We start from the raw sequence: 23,656 nt of genomic DNA on the forward strand, positions 1-23,656 counted from the left end.
GCAAAGCTATGCTATATGGTAAGAATAGACATTCCTGTAGCCTCTCCAAGTCAGCTTTGTTCCTTGGAGCTGGGGCCTTGTCAAGTTGTTGGAGCACCTTTTAGGATGAAAACTCATGATACAGGGTGGGGTTTGTTTGCTTTTATTGAAGGAGACAAAGCAGGTGAGGCAGGTCACTTTGGGAGAGGAGACTGAAAGAGGATAAAGAGGAAAACATTTAAAGGTGACATGCTTCCTTTAGCAGCACCTATTCGGTAAGGTTATGTGCAGAGGAAGCTTTTTTTAAATTATTTTTTAATGCAGTCTGGTCTTCTAGCAGAATTTGAGGAATAATTTGTTATTGTTCAGAAAAAATGTGTGAATAAAATATTGAGTAAACAAGTAATCTCACTGCTGAATTTTCTTCCCTGTTATATGGGAAAACATCTGCAGCTATTGGTTTCCTTGGAAACAAATTCCCTGCAAAAGCTAAATGCACTGCACCCAGCCTCTCAATTTTACTGCATTTGAGAAGAGTTTAACATGCAGACTTGGACCTTTTTACTACCTTTGTTTCTCAAATGCTGTGTTATTTATGCTGTTCTCACATAAAACACCTGATCAAAGGAGTTGTGCGACATGCTTTGGATTTTGGACAGAACAGCAAGAAAGGTTGGTATTTACAAGCCGAAACATGGACTCTGTGTGTGTGTGTGTTTATGTATATATATTTACTTACAGCATCTAGTTTTCTGAACACTTACTTTTAATAAGTCTTGCCTTTTAAAGCTCAATGCTATTGTTTGCATATTGTTGCAGTCTTAGCTGTTTCTTGGAGTTGGAGATCAGAGAGCTGCTGAAAGGAATTGCTGGTACATTTGCCTCATAATAGGATTTTGGCAGGACGTTGGTTTTATTTGTAGTTTATTTAAGTAATTCAAGATGGGATACATATATGTGTTCTCACAGATTAGTATTTTTGTTCTGGCTGTGAGAGGAGTATGATTTCATATATTGTGTTAGAAGATTTTAGTGATGCTTATGATTAGCTTCGACTGTTCAAGCCAAAACCAAATCTGTGCAACAGTGCGGTTATGTAATTATATCAGGAAAAATTAACTTAAAACTTACTTGCATTATTGTACTTTTAACAAAGCTTCTCTTAGCAAGTATTGCATAAGAATTTGATTGGGTTTTGGCCAGTATGTTTAACATAGCTTCGTGTGTGTGTACCTGGGTCACAAGGACATGAGGTGGTAGTCCCATTTGTGACTGTTTCTGTTAGTAAAACAGGTTCCCATATATACTGGAAAAATAACATATAGTACTGAGAAGACTACGCTGTATAGAAAAACACTTAACCCATGTTGACAAAACATTGGCTGTAGCTTGTCAAATTATAGAGACATCTGGCAGTGATTCCATGGTGGGATTGCTTGCTAAAATAGGCTTTAAAATGTTTCATAAACTCCTTTTCCTCTCTAAACGGAGACAGCTGTTCACATGAAATGACACATAAGTTTAGTCACTAGGCCCTTTGCATTTGGGATTTTATTCATGAGTATTAAACAACCTTTGAATCTAAGACCTTACTGTGTTTTCCCCCCACAAATAATGTTGCCTGTCTTTGCTGAGGTATATCTTTTTAAAGAGTTCTCCCTTTAGAAAGGACTTGAAGTGAAGTTTTCATGGATTTTCTTTTATTGCTCTTTACTTTGGATGCTCTAAGTTACTAATATTACATTAGAATGGTCCATGTGCTCTGTGTGTACAAACTGAGCCTATTTGGGGACTGAGGAGGTAGGGAGAGCAGGTAGATAACTCTCTTTTCCATGAGAAACTAGTCTTCAGTTTTAAATACCCTTTTGCAAAAAATGTATGAAAATATTTATTTTAGTGTAAAGCAAACAGTGCAGTTCCTTGAACAGCATACTGCCTAATCCCATGAAAGCAATAAAATAAACCATCTAATAACATAACTACTTCTACTCTTTGAGAGCTGTTTACCTTCAACCTGTTACTACACCACTGCTAATTAGTCTACAAGACATCCCATTTGCACATATATGTGACAGTGAAGAGAAATCTGATGTTTAGAAAGACGAAGTAGGATAACAGTTTTTACACGAAACATTGTGTTATGGAAAGCTTTTGGGTAGTTAGAGAATATCTGACCTCTGTCTTTGATAACATCATTTCAAACATTATTTGCTGGGTTGTTTATTTTTATGCATTTATCTGGTTTTACCTAGTACAGCCTTCCAGACAAAGTTAGTGATTTTTGCTTTTGTAGCAGGTGATCCTAGCAATGGCAGATCCAACCATACTAATAACCACAGATGCAAAGGTGACTATTTCCTTAATGCCTTACTCTGTTTCTCTGAAGCATTGGTCAAGATCTTGAAGGAAGTAAATGGCTCTTAAAGAGATGCTAATACAGGTCATTCTCTAAGGACCAAAGAGACTGTTTTCCTTTCGTGTGTGTTGGTGTGGTATAGCTAAAGTTTCAAGTCAGACTTTCCAGTGCATGGTATCTGGCATCCTCAAGCCTCCTCTATATGCTGCCCTTTGGAATTGCAGCTTTTAAATTACATTTCATAATTCTATCCTCCCTGTTCTCTATAGCTGTAACGCCAGTTTGTACCGTCGGTCATCCGCCATAGTGAGGGGGGACTTGTAGGGATTGGCGCTCGGAAGATCTCGCGATGTACGGAAAGAGAAGGGTTAAGGGAGGCGGGATGACCGACAGACAGTATATAAGGGTGTGACGCAGTTGAATAAACGCCATTTGCAGCATCCTCATATTGGTGTCAGTGCTCTGTGGCCCAGGGTATGGTGGACCCTGTGCCGAGTCCCACGGGGTGATCAGACGAATGTCTACAGTTCTCTCAGCTGCTCTTCTGTGCTCTGCTGGTGCATTGACAGTATTCGTCTCTGAAAGTGGTCTTCCTCTTGGGTACACAGGTGGGAATGGTGAAGAGGATCAAAATGTTCTTCAGAGATCCAGGCATTGCCATGAAGCATACAGGAACATTATTGGAGACTGGTCCATTATACATGTGCTGTCTTGGAAAGGGGCATATGGTACCATAATTCTTTCTCTCTTTGAAGTCCTTTCCAGGCCTAACACCCTGGCAATAATCATGCAGAAGCGTTTTATGCTATGACTATCAGATGACTATGTGTGATGAAATAGTATGAGATGCTGGTTTTTGTCTGACACATTCATTTATTTTTCCTTTACTTTCTTGGAAATTTTTGTGTACTTCTGAATTGTTTTATTAAGTAGTAATTTTTTTCAATGTTGTCATAAATAACATCTGACCGGAGCTGAACCAAAACGGGCATTGTAGATATGCCCTTTGAATCAGCACATCCAAGTTGCACGACTGTTTCAGTAGGCATTCGGCTGTTAACCTTTTGAAAGGAACTCAGTGCTATGGTTCAATCTTGATGTGGTAGTTTACATCTGATGAGTTAATGCGCATGGGTAATTGGCAGAAGTGTGGCACAGGACAGCACTGATGTTCTGAGCCTCTGGAGAGGAACTGGCAGCTGAAGGAGTGGGTCATTTTCAGCCTGTTGAAATTGCTCTCCTAAAGAGAGGAACTCTGAGAGCAAAACTTTGCAGAAAGAAACTTGAAGAACTTGAGAAATGGAAAGAGTAGAGAACCTGAAATTTTGTGGAAATCTCACTTCAAATTTTGTTTAGGTCTCATAAAACATGACATAACGAACAACAGAACTCAGTGCAAGAACAGTGTGATGACAAAGCAACTGTTGAGAATACCAGTGTTGAAGATATTTTGGTGCAGCAGTTGGTACATCCTGGTGGTTATTAGTTACCAATAACTGTGCAGCTGACCTGACAGCATTGGATAGGGTTGGAAACAATGAGTCTCATGAGTTGGAATAAGAAATGCTGTACTGTGCTCTGGGGATGAGTCTCTCTGTGAGCCTGTCCCTCTGTGCTAATCTTTGTGGATTTATGGAGCAAGCTCTTGGTTGCAGTTGCAATTGGCTCAACTCAAAAGATGTTTTTTAAAGTATTCAGATGTTATAAAGCTTAAAAAATTATTTGAATCTCATGCAACCTCTTATGTGTAATAGGTGGTTTGTCAAAAAAACACTTTTTTACTGCATTTTAAAGGCAAAGAAAGTGATGATAAACAGCATTGCATTAAAAAGAATCCTGACAAAAGAATCCTTGTTATGGATTAGAAATAGCTGTAGAGTGAAGGAGAGAAAATAAGAGAAACCAACAGCAGTACATAATCAAAATAACCAGGAAACGTATACATGCATGCTTACATTTTTCTTTCAAAAGCAGTAACTACTCAGTACTGTGGTCCTTTAAGAAAACTAACAGCAATACTTTCAGAAGCCTATTAAAGCAAAAATTCAATTCTTTCTGTTTCAAGAAAGCATGAAATGGTGGTTTGGATGTGGCTTACAAGGTAAAGAAGCCTAGATGACATTTTCCTTTCTGACACCTTTACCATAATGAAAGTGGAGAAAGTATAAAGAAGAGCAGTCGCTTGCTCTCATCTACTGAAGTATTGTGCAGGCCAGCTCCCAGGAAAGATCAATTTATTTGGCTAGTTTGGGAAGTAACATCTTCTGTGAAGAATGTCAAATGTGAAAAAAATGATGGGATCTGAAAATGTTCACTATTTCATATTCTAATTAAAAAAAACCCAAATCATTGTGAACTGGACATAGAGATTTTTGCTTTTCAAGAAGTGAAAAAGTTGTAATTGTCTGCAAAAGCCTTTTTTTCAGAGACTTTTTTTTTTTCTTCCCCCTACCTGGAACCTCCTCCCACTTTTTACAAGATCTGACCTGGTCTTTCTCCCCTGTATTAAGCATCCATCAACACAAATAACCAGACTAAGAAAATAATACTATTTTATTTACTGAGGATTGTATGCAATAAAATAGATGGGGGAATTCTCCTGTTAAGGCAACATACACAGAGAAGTTTTCAAGCTTTGTTGTGAAAGACACAAAGGTACTGTTGAAGGACCTGCAGTCAGGGTGAGTGTTCTGCAGCAAGACTGAGATCTTGTTCGGGTTTTGGCCTCTTTGGCTGCAGGCTAAATACCCTTGTGGTTGTTGGAAATTATTTTCCTATTCCTGGATGTTTTTTGAGACTTCTTAAATTTTCCTGTTCTGCATCAAGACAAAGCCAAGTCCTTTAACAGCGCTTGGGGTGCAGTCCAGGAGGGAGGCCAGCACCCAGGGCAGAATAGTAAGTAGCTTTGGAGGGGCACATCTGCTGGAGGTGGGAAGCTTAGCCAGACCAGTCACAAACTGCATTTTCCCGTGTCCTCGGTGCGTTCTCTGAGTATTGCACTATTTCCTTTTTCTGAAAAGGGAAAAGGTTTCTGTCACCCTAAAGCTCCAGTGGATGCTACATTTTAAAAGATGTACAAGTGGAAAAGGGGAGTCACATTGTAAGATACAGCCCATTAAAAAATAGTTCTGAATTAGAGTTGACATCCTTCTACTCTGTCCTTCATCTGTGATAAAACTTGTCAGCCTGTTCCTCAGGGGTAAGCACTTCAGTTTTATTCTGTGCAATCAAATTGAATCGTCCTGGAAATACCCTACTTTTTTTTACTCTGAATACTTTTTAGATTGCTGATTGTATGTAAAATTAACAATTATAAGTGACAGTTAAACATCCTATTTTGTTACAGAGTAATTTCCTGAGAATGTTTTAAATCAGCCCTGACTCTTGAATGGTAGACCTGTTTAACTTCTATGTGTACGGCCAGTTCTTTTGAAATACTGATTTTTGCAAAGTGGGGCATGTAATAAAATTTGGACTTTTCTTAATACTCCAAATCTGAACACATACAAAAAGGGATTGATTTAAAGTCTAATACTTTTTAGGAGACCTCAAATGTTTGAGCTTTAAAAAATGTGGGAAAGACTTGGGGGGGGGGGGGGGGGGGGGGGGAGGGGCTTAATTTTATGAATCCTCACCCTGCATTTCCTTTGAAAAGAAAACCACCCTGACAAGAGAAGACAAAAGATGTATGTTTTCTGGATCAATTTCATTTCTGCATTTAAATACAGAATACTAACTGGTGAGAGACTATGACATCTCTGCATCTGGACTCTACTACCTATTTAATTATCATGGTACCTTTCAATATCTGATCTTCTAAAACAAGAGCTCCCCAATTTCCCCTTTTTTCTAGGTTTAAAGTACTGTGGTTTCATGTTTTGAGGGGCCAGCGTAGTTTCCCTTGTGTGGCCTTTTCTTTAATACATATACATACACATACCTGTGGAAGTGCCCCAAGGAAGAAAATAACAGTGATACTTCATTTCTTTTCGTATTACTTCTGTTTGCAGCAAGTTCTTTCCTGGCTTACCTGTATGCTTTCCTATCTTTGGTCTTCCTAACTTCCTACAGAAAGTGCTTTTTTCTTCTATAAAGATATCTTAGTAAACTTAGAAAGTTAGGGTCTTGCTTGGCACTGCACTGGTGAAAAGGGAACATTCATTCACTGCCATGCCTGCTTTTAGAGGAGTGCAGCTGCTGGCACATCTGGGTGGTTTAGCTCCTCAGACTGCAGAGGGATAAAGGGCTGGAGCAAGGGCAGGGGCAGTTGGAGGTGTTACACTAAATAAACTCTTTCAAGGCTGTTGGCGCTGCAGTGATTACTTAATCACATGTGGCGAAAGAGGAGGATGAAGAAGAAAATTGAATGAAGTGGTTACTGGGAAACTTGGCACTCTTCGGAAACACAGAAGATTGGTGGAAGAGATTCAAATGACACTTCATTCATTTCCTTCGTATAAGCAAGAGAGGCTGGGGAAAAAGACACTGCCTGTTATGCTAGGAAATATTGAAATCTTTGATCTGGTCAATCATTTTAAGTTCAAGCTGAAGAGCCTAACTACAAAACTTCACAGAAGTATGAGGAATGCTGCTGTAGTGTAAAACTGAGATACAGGACATTAAAGAAATGAATTGCAGAAGAGTTAGTGGCTAAGCTAAGCTTCAAGAACTAATCTTGTTTGTTTGTTGTTGTTTTTTTTTAAGGGGAGGCTAGACTGCAATTGACAATGGGGAAGGAAGGATGTTTAGGGAAGAAGACTGAAAGTAGTGGGAGCTGGACTGTAGCAAGATGGGGCTGAATTGGGGAAGGGGCCACCAAATAGAAATAAGTATGTTGCATTTCATCCATCTACTACTTCTCAGCCATGGACCTGAGCAATAATGGAAAGGAAGGGGAGCCTTTAGGTACAAAGAGGGTGAGGGTGAAGCTTTTCCCCTCCTGCTGAACACTTGGTCTGGGTACCACCTCGGCCTGGTCCCTGTGTGTGGCTTACACACATCCTAGACAAGGGAGCGTGGAGAGCAGCTGCCAGGCCTTTTTTTCCTGTATGGCACTTACTTTCTCGAAGGAAAATATTGAGGTTGACCTGACACTGAGGACTTGAGAGGTTTGGTATATTAGTAGATCAGTAAAATAAGGCATAATTTTCATGGAATTCCTCCGTTAAGTGCTCCCGCACATCTGAAGGCTTCTGTAGTCTGTGTTCCTTTACGAATCTTGTCTGTACTCTGGCTTTGTATGAGTGTTTGAGTGTCAAGTTTTTAAGGAGAAAAGACTTCTACTTTTTATTTTCCATCCTGCATGTATTTGCAGCGTACTGACTTGTACAATGCAAAGTTCTCTGTATTCCTTGAGATTGTGAATCTAGGAACAATTTTCTCCTTGTGAAAGAGTGAGGTGTTGCCAAAACCAGAATACTGCCATCTCTGCTTATGAATCCCAGTTTCAAATCCCAGATGCTTTACATAATAAAGCCTAACTGGGCTGATTACCAAGAGAACTCAGTCATTCAGAAAAATAAAAGGGAAAAATCCCTTTGCTTCATGAAGGAAGAACTGGTGCCAAGAGAAGGTTGAAATGTTAAAAATGCATTTTCTGTTGGATCTTTCATATCGACTGTCCTCTCTCCCCTTTCTTTTCTCTTTTATTTAAGGCTGGGGATCAGTATTGCTCTTGTGCAGTGGGTATATGTGGAAGTTTTTTTTTGTAGGATCTGTGAGGACCTAGATTATGAAAACCACATTCAACGGGGCCTCTTCCCACTCTGCAGGACCCCAGCTTAGGTAAGTCTTTCTGGCTACATCTGCAGTGTCTTGGGACAGCGCTGGTGATGTGGATACCTGTAGCTTCATTGCTTACACTGCGTATAGAATTTCGTCACATGTGATGTTGGGGCCATCCAGAAAAGAGCGCGGCTGATTTGCCTGCCTGATACCACGTGGTATCACTGGAAAGCCGTATGGGATGTTTGGCAGAGGATTCAGCTGCGTGGCATAACCATCCATATGTTCTGCCCGTTCCCTTCGCAGCAAGCAATGTGGTAGGGCCCATGCAAAGCAGCAGGGAAACCTATATGTGTTTTAATTTCTTGTAGTCCTATTTTGCGTTCTATAAATAGTATTTCTTCTACTGCAGCTGCTCTTAGAGAAATTAAGCTCCTATGGGTTAAAATGGAAGCCCTCTTTTGGATTGACAATTGATTAAAAAAGAAATGGAGAGTTGCTTTAGGTGGTCAGTTTTCTGTGGGTGGAGGGGAGTTACTGGTGGAGTAAAGCAGGGATTTCTGCAGGAGGTTCAGCTACGCAACATAATCCTAATGAGCTGGAAACAGAAAGGAAGCGTAGAAAGACAGAACTTGGAAATATGTGAAATTATTCAAAATAGTCAAAGTCAATGCTGAATGCAAACAGTTGGAGGATAAATTGGTGATGCTAAGTAGCTGATCTGTAGAGAAGGTGAAATTAATTGTTTGCACAGAATGATACATATGAGAAAAGACAACATTATTCCCTAAGCTAGCTGTTACCCTCAGTAAGAGACCTTGACTGATTGTGGGTAGTTCCCTGAAAACAGCAGCAGCTCAGTCGGCACTTCGTGTTGTTCCGAAAGGCAAACAGAGCATTACAAACCACTGAGAGGGAAACCAAGAGCAACAAAATCCTTATGTCACTGTGTAGTCTCTGCTGTGCCTATTTCTTGAGTACCATGTCCAATTTTGTTCGCTTTGTTAGTGTTAGGGTATGCGGAGGCATGGCGAAGGCGGTCAGAGGTATGGGGTTGCTTTTGTACAAATAGGAACTAATTAGTGTAGGGAATTTTCTGTCTGGAAAAAAGGCAATTGGAGGGGACATAATATCACCTACAGTGGAGGTCTGTATAGTCATGAATGGCTTGTGGAAGTGAATAGAGAGTGTTTATTTCCTGGTTTTTTTTCCACTGCTTCACAAAAGGCAAACTGGGGCACCCAGAAAAATTTCAGGAAGGTAGTTTAAATAAAAGCAGTTTTTCACACAGCACATAATTAAATTTTGGAACTCATTGACAACTGATATTATGGAGATCAAAGTAAAGTTAGCTGAGAAATCTTTAGGTATATTGTTGCAAGTAGCTTTTGCTCAGGTAAAACTCTTTACATGATTATATGTTAATGACTTATGGTTACTGCTTTCGCTCCTCACATGAGAGGATAGTTGTGTATTACTTCCAGAACATTTCCAAACTAGCTACAATTTCTTGAAAAACTAGGTGATGCTTTTTGGCTTGAGCTGTTTGAAAATGAGAGATGTGTGGTGTTGCTTTGTTTGAACAGGCTTTGCTGGAAACTACAGCCAAAACCAGAGCAAAGTAGAGTACTGAGGGGAAAAAAATAATGTTGTTGTGGCTTTCAAACCCAATAGAAGTTTAGAAAAAAATCATACAAACCTGCAGAAATCAGGTCAAATATTACATCAATGTAGTCCTGGAAGTTGATTGATTAAATTGTGCAATACATTTGCTCCTTGATTATTATCTTTGCTGTTTAACTGAAAGAAATAGGAGTATAGATGATTTGACAAAAATATTTTTACTGCTTTTTAAACATCTAAGAACCGAAAGGCTGTGTGTTCCTCAAATTTCTTTGTGAAAGTATTTTTACACAGTGCTATACTTCAGTTTGAATTCCTCTGTTGCAGCAGGGCCTTGCCTGGGACTACTGAAGATTTTTTGCTAGAGGTGATAATTTAGCTAAATAAGCTTGAATTTTTCAATAAAAACAAAATATATATAATAAAAATAATCACATTTTACCTGAAAAGTGAAAACATCTTCTATTGTGTTTACAGACTCTCAGTGCTAGAACTGGACATCAGTCCTTTTACTCTCAAATTTTAGTTTAGCATGAGATGTGTCGGGCTGAAATGGCATGTTCAACTCCCTAATATGAACATTGCGATGACCTGCAAAGGTGTGGGGCGTCAGGTACAAGCTTCAACAGAGCAAAAGTGCAGTGGCTCGTCACAGAGCTATACTGATGCTTTTATTTCGAGGACTGTTTTGTTTACATGTGTAGCTCATGGTAAGATACTGGTTTGATTTTTGTTGCAAGAAAGCTCAGTTGGCTCCTCTTGTTAAGAGTTGATTTTAATTAGTTTAAGGTCTGTTTCTTTACTCTGACTCAAGGTTATTCATGAAACCATGGATGATTCAGTTTCAAACCAGCAGGGATCCTAATCCCACATTCTGGTTAAGTATTTTGAAAATACTGTATCTCTATTTCCTTCAGTAGAGAAACTATGCCTAAGCTATATCACTCCAGACAAGGCTGCCTGATTTCTATGAATGAACATGATTAAACAAGTACGTGGTTACCCCACTTTTAGGTAAACTAACTTTCAGTCCAGCTAACTGAAACCTTTCACTTTGATGCTCTGCTCATGCCTTGCATATTTTGAATTTGTTCAAAGGTGTAGAAAGCATATATAAAGTGGCAATGTTGGTATAACTGAGGTTTAACTTGAGTATTAGGGTTCTCCATTCATTTTGCACAAGTATAAATACATATTATGTGATGTGATCCTGAAAGTTGACTGGCTGATGTGATAAAATTCATCAGTACATTTATATCTTTTCATTTGTTATTTTGCTGAGAAAACACTATGGAAATATGGACTTTATGATATATGGGAGTCTTAAGCAGTTTTCTGATTCTCCAAGGAAAACAGGAAATTGCTATTGAATTGAGGCAGGACACTTGAGGAAAGCTGGGATTGAACTAGTATCTTTTATTGCAGTAGGTGCTTATGAATTAATACGTCTCCTGCACTTCTTGCTACACCAGGAAATAGTGTAATCTTACAAGTGAACTTTGCTGTGCCACACATGCTAAAATGTCTTGGGCCTTTAACTTGCTGCAGTCAATAAGTCCCATTGACTTCCTGACATCTGGAGCTCTCCCTGGGCTATCTTTGGACGTGGTGCTCTGTCCCATAGCCTTTGTTTCAAAAGAAGCCTCAGCTATCCATACATACCCGTGGACTTGCATGCCTTTTCTAGTTCCTTTGCTTCTGGTTCACCACCTGAATGGCCAGAGCCTGACCTGGTGATTGTGGTCTTGCTGCAGATCACTTGTTCCTTTTCAAAAATGCAATCTTAAATGGCAGTCAGATAAAAAAAATATTTTTTGCATATGAAGTTTCTATAGATGCTGTATTTTTATGGTAATACTTTGTTATGCAAAAGCTTGACTGAAGACTTCAATTTTCATTTCTGTTAGTATAGAAATGGAAATATATATGACTTTAGTCACATATAATGCTGTAGGCCCGTCATACTTGGAGTAGAAATGATGTGGGACTTTTTATAAATTAATAGTTAAATATGATCTTAATTTTATTGACAGAGGAAGCCCAGATAGACTGATGGGTCCTCTTAAAAAAATATTTTTAGTTCATGTCCTCCCTAATGATATTGTTGAGAGTTATGAACAAATCATCATAGGTATTCACGTATTTTCCTGGGAAGGACTGCTGCTTTTTGCGTGCTGTATGTAATCTGTAGAAAAGAATCTTTATCCTAAATAACACAGTGTTTCTAAGTGTGCAGGAAAACATCCCTTTTTCTTTTAGCCATAGATAGCCTTTTATTTATTTTAATGGCTAAAATATAAGAGGACATAGCTAAAACCAATAGGCTTATTAGAAGACTGGGAGAATTCAGCTGACCATCAGCAAAAAAAAATGCCAATAGTGAGATTTAGTAGGCATTGAGATAACCTTGAAAAAGGGAAGTGTTAAAAGCCTCATTTTGAAACTTGTAAAACAGTCTGTATAAAAGCACTGAAAATCAATTATGAGGAGCAGTTGTACAGTGAGGCATTGTATGGCTTTCAGTCCTGTAGGATTTTCTATATCCCTAAAAGTTTTCCAGTGGTGGTGTACCCTCTCTAACAAATGGAAGTTTACTGGCTATTAGGCTTGCTTTTCCTAGTTACCTTCTACAGCAGTTCTCTTGTATATACCCTATACACCTTGTGGGGTCCACAGATCCTGACTCTAAAACCCCTTTGCCTAAGTTGGTAATACAGATTTCATGGAAATCTGGATTTTGTGGAGTTACGGAGACTGCTGTTGCACAACCTTTAAGCAGTCAAGCTCCTCCAAATAGTCCAGAAGATGGCTGTAGTTATTTCAGTGTTTAAAGGAAATCTGAAGTCCTCAACCTTCAAAAATGACCATTTCAAACCAAACGTGAAGGCATCGTGTGGGCTGGTGAGAGCAGAATAGCCTTGGCGTTGTCAGCGGGAAGGGATTTTGCTCCACAGCTACTCACCCTGCAGCAAGCTGGCAAGAAGGTAGAAGGGAGCCTAGTGTTCACGTAAGCATGAGGATGGGGCTTTCTGCAAGCGCAGGCTGCTCGCCGTTCCCTCGCCGCGCTGTCGATTCAGTGCAGCCCTTCCCAGTGCTCGCTGCAGGCTGGGAGAGACTGGCGATACGTCGGCTAATCAGCGCTTCACATTAATTCCAGCATTTGAGGACTCCACTGCGGGCAAACGCATACGCAGAGGAGGGGAGAGAAGTTTGAAGCGGTCCTGCTGTCATTAACATTCACTGCTCTGGCTTCAAGCAGCGCCCGCCTCGCCCAGGCGCTGCCAGGAGGGAACGTGCGCTCCTGCCTCCCTTTGTGCCGACTGGGATCCGTGTGGAGTAATTGAAATGCAGAGCTGCAAAGCACTGCTGTAGTGGTCTGGTTTGGGGTCCCCCCCCTGCTTTCATTCTTGGAGTAGGGGGAGCATGTTTGCTGTGGATTCTTTTTGTTTTACCAGAGAATGAGATGCTGGCTGAAAATTGAAGAAATGGCCCTAGAAGAATTGATGCAAAGATTAAATGCGGTTTCCCAGTGCGCTGGTAGGAGGAGCTGCTGGTCTTAAATAATGTGTTGTGTGGATGCTGTTAGTGATTTTGTAGGATTTACAGAAAAGCCTGGTAATCTGACTAGCATTCTTTATGCATGTTCTCATTAATAGGAAAGAAAATGCTAAGAGCTTTTGTCACCAGGTTAAACTTTTGTTTATATTAACACTAATTAACATTTTTAGTGCTTAGATATTCATGAGGCAAGCTTTAGAAGGTCCTCTTGAATAGTTTTGGGTAGCTGCTAGCCCAGTCAAATACTCTAAATGGGTCTCGATTTCTTTTTTATCTCTGACTCGGCTATAGCTAAGAAGTGGGGAGAATTACCGATTTGTCTAGTGGAACGGGTCTAATGTGAAGCAGCGAAAAGCTCGGCTAACTGTAAGGCACTGCAAGCCAGTATTTTGGGTGGGTCTAAATTGCACTTTCATGAGAATGAAGAGTTGAATGCATTAATTGTGGTAAATGTAGTTTACATCTGTATGGATTAAAAATTGCAGCATATCTGCTAAAATGGTTTTGGCACTGTAGAAGGATTGTTATGATTTCTGGGAGACTTATTTTCTTGAAAATGTAAATGCTTATGTGTTAAAAACTAGAACTAAACAGCATTGTACAGTAAGGTGATCTGTGATTAGATCTAGGAATGTTTTCCTGGCTATTGCTTATGCAGAGATGTAAACATATTTCAGAATAAAAAGTTACCTGGAAAGAGAAGAAATGTGGATTTTGCATCCTTTGAAACTGTTTCTTTTGCCTATTATTCTTAGTCTATTGACAGATGTCAGAAGTCTTGCATCTTCTTGTCATCTGAGGCAAACTGGTGGTTTGCTGACATAGAATATTTAAGGTATTATTCATTGCAGTATCAAAACTTGGAATTTTTCTTCCCATTTCCCTGGTCCTCTGTTTCCTAAGGGTGACTTTTTCAGCTTCTTCAATTTCCATGTGTTAAAGGAGATAATTAGCAAGATGGCTGATGCTGTAGTCCGATGAACAGATAGATTAAATGACAAATGTGGAATGGACAGATTAGCTGCATCAGTTCTCCTGGATAGGGGAAGTAGGTATTTTACCTTCTTAGTAACGTTTTTTTGGGGGGAAAAGCAAAACTTAATCCGATGAGAACAAGCAATGAATTACAAGTAAAGGTCACCATACATACTATTTTCTCCTTCCTTGTTTTTCCTATGCACTTTTCCCCTGATTATCTTCCTATCTTCAAAACATGTCTTTATTAAATGTTTGGATATTTATTTCATTGCCTGTTGTGATTTTCTGAATGTTTAAGAAGAAAGCCAGCCTGATATTTGCTAGGGCATACTGTCTTTTGCAGTTTATTTTAATGTCATACATTACTTTTTCCACTCCCTTACAATTGTTGCTGTAGTTTTTCTGAGGCAAGATAAATTTGAATAGCATATGGTAGAATTGGCTAGGAATATGGGAGCCTTTTCTTCCTGAACTGAAGTAGAAGGAGCCTCGGGACTGGCGGCAGGCTCACTGGTTTGCCTGTGGCACCGCCTGTCTCAGCTGTGCAGATGCAGGTACACTGTGACCTTCATGTAAGCCAGCAGCAGCTCCAAATGCTGTTTTCACGCTTGCCAGCAGACTCTGACTGTGTCCTGATATTTACCTTGTTAAACTTGCATATTCTTCAAAAAAAGCAGCTGTTACTTCACTGCCAATTTCATGTTCATGTGGTTTAGCTGATCCCTCTCCTCCCCATTCGCTTTCTGTCTCTTCCTCTCTGTAATCAAGCCTGTGCAGGTGTTCCCAAGCCAAAGGCACCTCTTTTCTACAGCCAGTGGTTGTTATTTATAAGTGGCTGTTTAGGTTTCCTTTTTTTCTTTTTTTCCTCTCTTTCCTTTCAGGTTGCTTAGACCATTTCTCTGTTGCTGTCTCCCTTCTTGGGCTATGCTCTGTCCTTGGGTCAAATTATCTACTGTCTGGCTTCACAGCTGTCTTTCTGTTGACTCAGAAACCTTTCCTAAGCAGAGATTTCCTTAACAGCCTGAGATCCTGTGCAGGATTTTTCCAAGCCATTTTTCAATAGCTCCCTGCTTGGGAGTAATTGAAATGCAAAGGTTCCCCTGGCTGCCCCATAGTGCAGCTATCCACCTTCAGGCATCAAGGGATTTTCTCCTTTGTAGGAACTGAGGAAAAAGACTATTCCTCTTCCTTTGCTTGTTCTTCTGAATGATACTACAGGCAGGCTGAGATTCATCCCAGGTAGTTTTAAGCATCTAAGACGGAAGTGGAATTCCCCTAAAATCCATGTGCGCTGAAAGAAGAGAAGGGGACATATTCAGAAAGGAAGTCCTTCCACCTTCAGAGGTGCACTCATCTTTCCCTGGGCTGGGCAGGGATGCAGGAAGCCTGGAGTAGCTCAGCTCCTAACCTAGCATCTCCCCAATGCCTAAAGTTAGGTATGGTAAATCTGGATTTGTCTGTAATCTTTCGCTGTTTTACCACAACAGCCTTTCTACCTCTGGCTGCTGTCCCACTAGCAAGTCCCCCTGCATCAGTCTGGCACTGACACAGCCTTTCTGGGCTACTCGTCCCTCACTGCCACACCAGCGCTTTCCTCAGCGGTCCTTGTGTTCCCTCTGCTCTGACTAAATTCTGATGTGCTCATGCTCCCAACCCCCATGGTAAATTACTGATCTCTCACTCCTTACTCTCTCACAGGATCCCTCGAGTGCCTTCCTCTGCTACATTTTACAAATCTGGACAGCTTTTGCTGGCAAAGCTTTGATTATTTATCATCTTGCTTACCTTCACTTTAGCATCACATGCCTCACAGATACATTATCTTCAGCTTCTGGACACATTTAGCTATTAAGATCATAAAGATCATGCTCTTTAGTTTAACATTATCATCCTCTTTGTATTCCTTCTCTGACTCCTGCTCTACAGTTCAAAAGAACCTTCTAACCTGCACTCTTCCAACAACTAAAAAGGGTGGTCCCATGGCATCTTCCTTTGTTTTTTCCCACGTACACCCCTCAGTCCTCCTGGTCACTTCCTCTCTGTCAAATGGCCTCCTGGACTTGGATGACCAGACTATTGCTTTCCCTGTTTTCATATAAATCCTTAAAACAAGGCAGAAGTGATTTAAAGAAATTCTCTATTTCTGCCTAAGTTGTTTTTTGGGTTTTTTTTCCATTAGAATTGTGGTATTTTTTTCAGGAAAACTGTGAAATGATTATTGGTACTATAGTATCAATACCATATACCAATACTATATATCATAGTTTTTATTTTCTTCCTCTTTTTCCGTTCTGTTGCTGTGTTAAATTAGACCCTCTTCCACAAATAGCTGTTCATGGATGGAATTTCCCCACTCCGAGGAACAGTAGCTCAGAAATTGAAGCCCCAGATTATAAATAGTTCTAGTCTGGGACCTCACACATTGTCCATATTACTGTCTGCCATGGGTTGTCTGCTTAGGACTCCTTTTGCTCTGGCTGATACAGAAACAGCGTTAAGGCACCAGCTCTTTTTGTCAGTCACTACTCGCGTTCACATCAGCACTGAGCTGGGAAGCCTTACAGTGACAGTGTTGTCTAATTCATGCAAACAGGCAATACAAGTCTGACATTCCCAGCCTTAAGCCTGTGGTAGCCCCACTAAGTGGTTTCTTTCCACCTTGGAAAGGGGTCACTATTAACAGCTACTATCTGTTTCCTCTCCTTGAACAAAATTTTAGCACTTTGCAAAAAGAAGAAACATCTGCAAGCCAAAGAAGATAAACATGTATGTAGTTTCTTAGTAAATAAGTATGCAGTGCTAGTATTTTAAGTACAGGTGTCATCCCTTAGCCATTTCAGCTTCCGTGAGTTTTCAGTAGCTCCAGATCTTCTGTCATATTCACAATTTGGGCCAAAACTTTACACTTCATTTCCCTGGCTTTGTCTCCTTGACCGGCAGGCTTTTGAAGTTTTAAAGTCTGGCTTGCTTGTCTTGACAAATTAGGAACAGATGTAGGAGGAATGAACTTGCATACCACCTCTGAGTGCCCAACATCACTGGAAAGAGTTAGCTTACTGCAAGGAGCAATGGAGGCAACCTCAGGCACACTGAAGGGAGATTATGAAGTTGTGGGCGGCTGGAAGGACCTGTTCTGTGTGTTCTCCCCATTCGTACTCTCTTGGGAGCTTGCCTGCTCTTTCTTACCCTTGTAGCATCTGTCCTCGGTTCACTTGATTTTCCAGTTTGGGAACCCAAAAAAGTCTTTCTGCGTGTGGCAGAGTACTCTGTGTGTGCGTGTGAATTTGGCAGGCGGGCAGGTCTGAGCGTGAAGGGCATTGAATTACTACTTGGCAACTTTGACAGCTTTCTATGTAGCTGGTAGAGTTGAAGAGATCCAGTTGAGAGCTCTGAAATCTGCAGGTTGTTAGCACATGTGCTGTGCCAAGGTGGCATTTAATGGTGGTGGGGGATGCCTCTGCCTGGTATTGCTGGCCCTTCATTTCAGCTTTCCTCCCCCTGCATTGAGCTTAACCATGAAAGATGCCTCTGATTTCCCGGGCTAGAGAGTGTAGAGGGTTCAAAAATAAGGGTGGGAGCTGCCGTTGAACAGACAAAATTAAGTAATTAGGAGTGGATTGCTCATGTTTTCTATTAGCATGCACTGTTACGACTTCTGTGTGTACCTGCATGGCATCCATTTCTTAGTATATTCTGGCCTAAATCAAAATCTTTATTTTACTGCTGAAACAGCTGGATCTAGTGAATCTGGTGGGAGTAAGGTTCAGTGTTGGCAGCAGCCTTGTCCTTATTAAAGACAGCTGCCTTTTTGGTAATCTGAGGAAAAATATTTTGATTAACATTAAGGTTGGTTGAATTCTATTTTTAACCAAACTATTGTCGCTTAAAAATTGCATCCCAAAACATTTCAGCTCAGTAGGGTTTCCTTTTTTTACACATAAAGAAAAAAAAAAAAAGAAGAAAAAAGAAGAAAAAAAGAAGAAAAAAATGCCCACTTGAGTTTCTATCCATGTGCACTTCTTTTTGGGACTGTCAATGACCTCTTATCATATCTACCCCAGTCTTTCACTGATTTTAATGGCAATTGCTGAACTACAGTAGGAAAATTGCAACCTGTGCAGGTATCTTTCAACAGACGAACAGAAGATAGGGGCAAAATAGGCATTAACAGTAATCAGTGGCACATTTAGAGTGGCTTTTCAAAGGATTGCAAGGTGCATGATTGTCAGTCTCCCATTCAGTCTATGGACTTTGGGTATATATACTTAAAACTTGTAGAACCAGGAAAGCCCTGCCTGGACTTACATACTTGGTGGTATGAAAGAAGAAAAAAACCTGTTACTTTGATGTATTTTTATTATCATAGTGACTCGGAATACTTTCTTGGCAAGAATGCCTGGCACAGCTGCCTGCCACGCTTATGGCCGCAGAGAGCCAAGCTGTAAGATCACCTCGTGCATATCAAATAACAGGGAACTTCTGCGGAAAAGCAGCAGCACGGTGCAGGGACATGGGTGTGATACGTAACACAGACTGCATTGTCTTCAACATGTTTGCTCTAAGCTGACGTGTTGAGCAAGGCCAGGGAGCATGAGGCGTTTGGGTCACTCACCTTTTCCTTTAACGAAGCAGATCAAGCAAGCTACTTGTGATTTTGTTGGGTTTGAGTCAGCCCAACTTCTTAAGGATTTCAGTATTTGAAACAGTGCATTTCAGCTGGAAGTTTGAGCCTCCTGTTTTACAATATCTGGCAAAGCCACTTTAATTTTGTTTCATTGTTTCTTTTGTCTTGTCCCATTAAATATCAGCCAGGTATGCTTTTATTTTAGACAGAAAGGGCATGATCTTGGATGCTTTTATATGGATTAATCACTTGTAGGTCTCTTGAAGTAAGCCTGCAATACTACATTAGCTATTTTGACCTCACTTTAAATTCTCCAGTTATCCCCATAGCTGCATAGCTTGAGCATGAGCCACCTGGCTCACAACAGGTAGGAAAGCAGGTATTGTGGTTGAGGAAAACTGGTAGTCCAGCCTTTAACACTACATTTAACAGTACTGTGGGTACAGCCAACTTAAGCCTTGTGGAACAGTCAGTGTAAGCACACAGTTCTGGGCATAGGTAGAGACAGGATTATCATCTTGGAGGTTGACTTACTACACAGTCTGGGCAGTTTCAGACAATAGATCCCCTCACTTACAGCAATCTTGAATATTAGTTATATCCTCAGTCTGTCTCTGCTGGTCATTTTGTGGCTTTTGAATTTTTGTACTAATGCTTTGAATTTCTTGATGACCAACAGGATGTGCTATTTGGGTTGTGGTGTATCAGGGGCATGGAGCTCGCTGATGGGCTTCCCGCATGGTTCCCTGGAGCAGCGGGGAGTCAGGCATGATGAATCCCATTCTACGATGGAGAGATGCTAAACTTGGTCACACAAAAGGTGGAACTGGCTGCAAGTTTGAGTGAGAATAAGTTGAAATAGAGAAGCCTCATGATACCCATCCCCAAACTTTTCTATCTTCATGTGAACATTGATGGTGTTTGAGCTTGGGAGGAGCTGATGTGATGGGGCCTTAGGCAGTTAAACCCCTTTGAGGACACAGGGAAAGGCAGCTTCCTAGCAGAATGTGGTGCTGAAATTGTGGCAAGCTGATAAAGCACAGTGCAGTGTGGTACTGTCTGGGTTTGAAGATGTAGGTGTGTAATGCTGCTTGGCAGCAGTCTGCCTTCTTAAAATTGATAATCTGGGCAAACAGGTATTTGGCAAGTTGAGAACCGCACTGCTGTGTGGTAGGTAGGCTCTTGTTTTCCACCTGTGCTGTTACTTCAGGGGGGTGAGTGCTGTCCCCCTTCATGTGCTTGAGGCATTTGCTAAGTGCCGGTCTTACTGAAAGTCTTTCTGTCTTCAGCACTTCAAGTAGCAGGCAGAAAATTTGCACCAAGAAGTGACTGTCCTGGTTCTCCTATAGTCTCAATTCTTGTTGAGCCAGAAATGTATCTTCCTTTTCTTTCAACTCCTGCCTATAGCCTGATGAATTTAAAGGGAGGGTAGCTTTGCATATGAAACAACAGGATAATTGATATAAACAGAAAATAATGACAATATACATAGCTGATTTTAAAAATTACTCTTCAGGCTACAACCTTTGTTATTGAAAATATCACATGATAAATTACAGGCTTTCTGTAAACAGTCCTGTGTCTGGCTTCTGGGCTGGACAAAGTGCTTTACTTTGGTCAGTATTTTGTCCTGGGCTGCTGGTTGTTGCTCCATGTTACCCTGTGTTACTTAGCCAGTTGATCCAGGATACCTCATATCACACGCCTATGTTTTAACAGCTGCTTTGCAAACCCAGCCTTGCATCAGCTTTTGGCCCATAGAGTACGCTAAACAAACCAGCATGATGCATGACTTACTTGTTTCCTTTTTCCGTGTTTACCTTGCATGTGTTACTACAGGCATGACGCCTCCTGAAGCAACTGTGGTGGAAAAGCCCTGCCAAACTTTAATGTTCCCTACGGCTCTGTATCCTGCTGCCACTGAGTATCTGTAATTGAATTGATTATTCCCTACTTCCATTATCTCAGCATTTTAAATTTTCAGATTTACTGCAGTGAAGAATGAAAGACTCATTTGGTGAATTCATGCGGTGAAATGAAAACTAAGAGCAGGTTTGTCCAATTCCCTGCCTTCCTCTGAGAAGAGCCTGAACTCTCAGGCAGGCACCTGCTGTGTGGCAGGGGAAAACTTACCTGTCTTGTCCCCTCGCGCTGCCATATACTGTGCCCTCCTCTCCCCAAACACCGGGTAGTTCTTCTGCTGCGTTTTGTTTGCAGCTTCCAGGCAGGTCTGTAACTTGGTTGCTACTACTTGACAGATTTAACAAAGGCAGCTTGATGTTTTCTTTACTTAGCATTTCACTTTTTGACACTATTCAGATGTTCAACGTATTTGTAATGGCAAAGTACATTTATATAAAATGGTCTATTCTTGTAAAAATGCTTCAGAAGAAAATAAAAGCTCCCACACAAGCATTCAGTGAAACAAAGTAGAGAAAAAAGCACGTTTGTGTTTGAGGGAGGGATTTTCACAGCTTACTTTGAGGACTATTGACAGTGGAAGTGGAGAAAGATGAGCTAAGGAAGCAAAACACGTGTGTTTGGTTGTGCAGCTTGGATGAGAATAGAAAGCTAGCAGAAACAGGGTGGTATAAAAAGATTTTCTGGATGTTTTACTCACAGATAGTCATTTAGTAGGACATGAAGCTTGGGCCCCCATGATAAAGTGTCTGAAACACAAAAGCTTTATATTTAATAGTTATGTTGGAATATGACCTACATACACAGAATCACAGGAGTGATGAAAATTCATCATCATTACTTAATTCATGCTTGAGTAGAGATGCCAGGCTCTAATTATGAGACAGCTCCAGTCTGCTCAGGATCCAGACATTTGCTGTGATCCTGGTACAGCTGGTTTTGTCAAGGACAACAACAGTGAAAAATTCCTTTTCTGGGTTCTGTGCAAAGGCTGCTGAGACTGCAAGTGACCTGTGGGATGTACTTTGGAGTTCTGATACTAGAGATTTGAAGGTAAAGAGAGGCAAAGAGCATCTGAGCACATTAGAGAGAGCAAGAGGAAGCCATTCAAGTTGTTGATGGTATTCAAAATGGTATCAGCAGCTTACAGAAAAAAATGGTCATTTCCACATCAGACAAATCACTTGTGAAGTAATTTATGAAGTAAAGGTAAGAAAAAAATATAAACCAATACGTAGCATTCTCAGCTTTCTAATTGTATACTTTCTTAATTTCCTTCTGCTGAGGCTCTTCAGTGTTTCTTACCCCCAGCACATGCTTTACTTGCCTTTCAAGGACATTGCAATCTGCTTCTGACTTCAGTGCCATCGTTGTTTCACAGTCAGTTCCTTTGAAAAGAGTATACCTGAATTGCTTTGAGAGCACACAGCCCAGAGCAGGAGAGGGATATTAATAGAAACAGCTTCTCTCTGTTTTTGTATGAAGACAGAAGATGAAGTATTTCAGTGTGGCAGGTGGAGGTGGCTTTCAAAGCAATTGTTTACATTTTTTGAAGATCTGACAGGGAATTAAAATGGTCTGGTGAAAGCTGGATGGCACAGAGGGCTGCCATACATTTTGTATCAGGTGAGCAAAGGTATGCTTTAAATAATATGTTGTTGATTTTGCACAGTGTGCTTAGCAGTTATCTAAGTTAATGTAGTATTAACAATTCCCATCCAGCCTTCAGAAAATCAGGAACAAGCTTTTCTGCGTCCTACCACCTGCCTTTTAAAACATGGAAACAGAATAATTACTCTGGGCTTCATTTGACATTTTTAAACACCCTTTCACCCTCCCAGTGGTTCTTTTAGGGTAATGCTCTAGGACTGAATTCAGTAAAGACTGCCTAACATTTATATGATGCTGCAGGGAACCCTTATCAGAGCTGGTGAGAACAGGCAGGATTGAAATTTTTATCCCCTTGGGAAGGTGAGAGTTTGGAGAGGTCCAAGAGTGGTTTGAAGGGAAATACAGGTATTTGAGACCGTCCTGATGTGTGGCTGCCAAGGCAGGAAGGGATCTGGGTGTTACCATTTGGCACTTGCATAGCGGAGAAGCCCCTCCTGTTCCCCCACGTTCCCTCAGGAGTTCCTCTCCCATCCTTTCCCATCAAGTAGCTCCTGACCTTTTGCACGTGGACATTGCCTGAGCTGCGGCATCTCTGGTGTGTGTCCTGCCTGAGAAGGAAAGCAGGAGCAGGCGATGGTACGAGAGAGAGGAGCCTTCCTGCTCACTCAGTATCACCACCACCTTGGACCAGCAGCCTTGCTGGTTTGACAACCAGTCTGCGAGTTTCCGTGACATGCGAGACGTGATGCATGGCTGGTATAGTGAGTTAGCCCTATGACATTAAATAGGAGCACATGCAGTACATAGTATTCAGATTTAAAGATACTCGTGGGAGAAAAGGAAGCAAGACAACTTGTACTCCCGCTCGCCACTCTTTCCTAACCTTTCTCTCTGCTTCCTGCTCCTGGCAGCAGATCAACTGTGTGGTAGTCATATGGGGGCTATTCTTGTTCATTAGCCTCTGTGGGGCCTCGCAAGACTCACCACGTGCATGCCGCTGTCCTGTGCAGGGAGCTTGGGCCATGCTGGGTGCTGTGCCGGGGGTTTGCAGAGCCCCCTCCACCCCCCCGCCAAATCCTGCCCTACAGCCTGTCTGGGTCTGCATGGGCCACCCTGGCTGTCAGGAGCCCTTCGTCCCGTTAAGCTCAGGGTGCTCCACAGGCAGCTGCGCTGGCTGCAATTTACTGGAATTGTGAAGTACTCGGGAAGAAGTTATTAAAAGTATCAGATTTAATTTTATAGCGTCATTAATACTGGAGATCTCAGGCTTTGAAAATTACCAT

General features: G+C 41.1%; 1 protein-coding gene across 9 annotated transcripts in view; it reads left to right on the top strand.

Moving 5' to 3' along the window:
• The window catches only part of MCF2L (MCF.2 cell line derived transforming sequence like), a 159,131-nt gene that overhangs the window by 20,637 nt on the left and 114,838 nt on the right, over positions 1-23,656 (top strand). The window contains exon 1 of one of the 9 annotated variants that reach the window (XM_049834286.1): positions 12,693-13,219. The exons of the other annotated variants lie outside the window; for them this stretch is intronic. Within the exon in view, the coding sequence (XP_049690243.1) occupies positions 13,141-13,219 (79 nt within the window). The 5' untranslated portion in view covers positions 12,693-13,140. Of the gene's footprint in view, positions 1-12,692; positions 13,220-23,656 lie in introns of those variants that run through there. 9 annotated transcript variants of the gene reach the window in all.

Source organism: Accipiter gentilis, chromosome 31 (genome assembly GCF_929443795.1).
Source record: "Accipiter gentilis chromosome 31, bAccGen1.1, whole genome shotgun sequence".
Lineage (NCBI taxonomy): Eukaryota > Metazoa > Chordata > Aves > Accipitriformes > Accipitridae > Astur > Astur gentilis.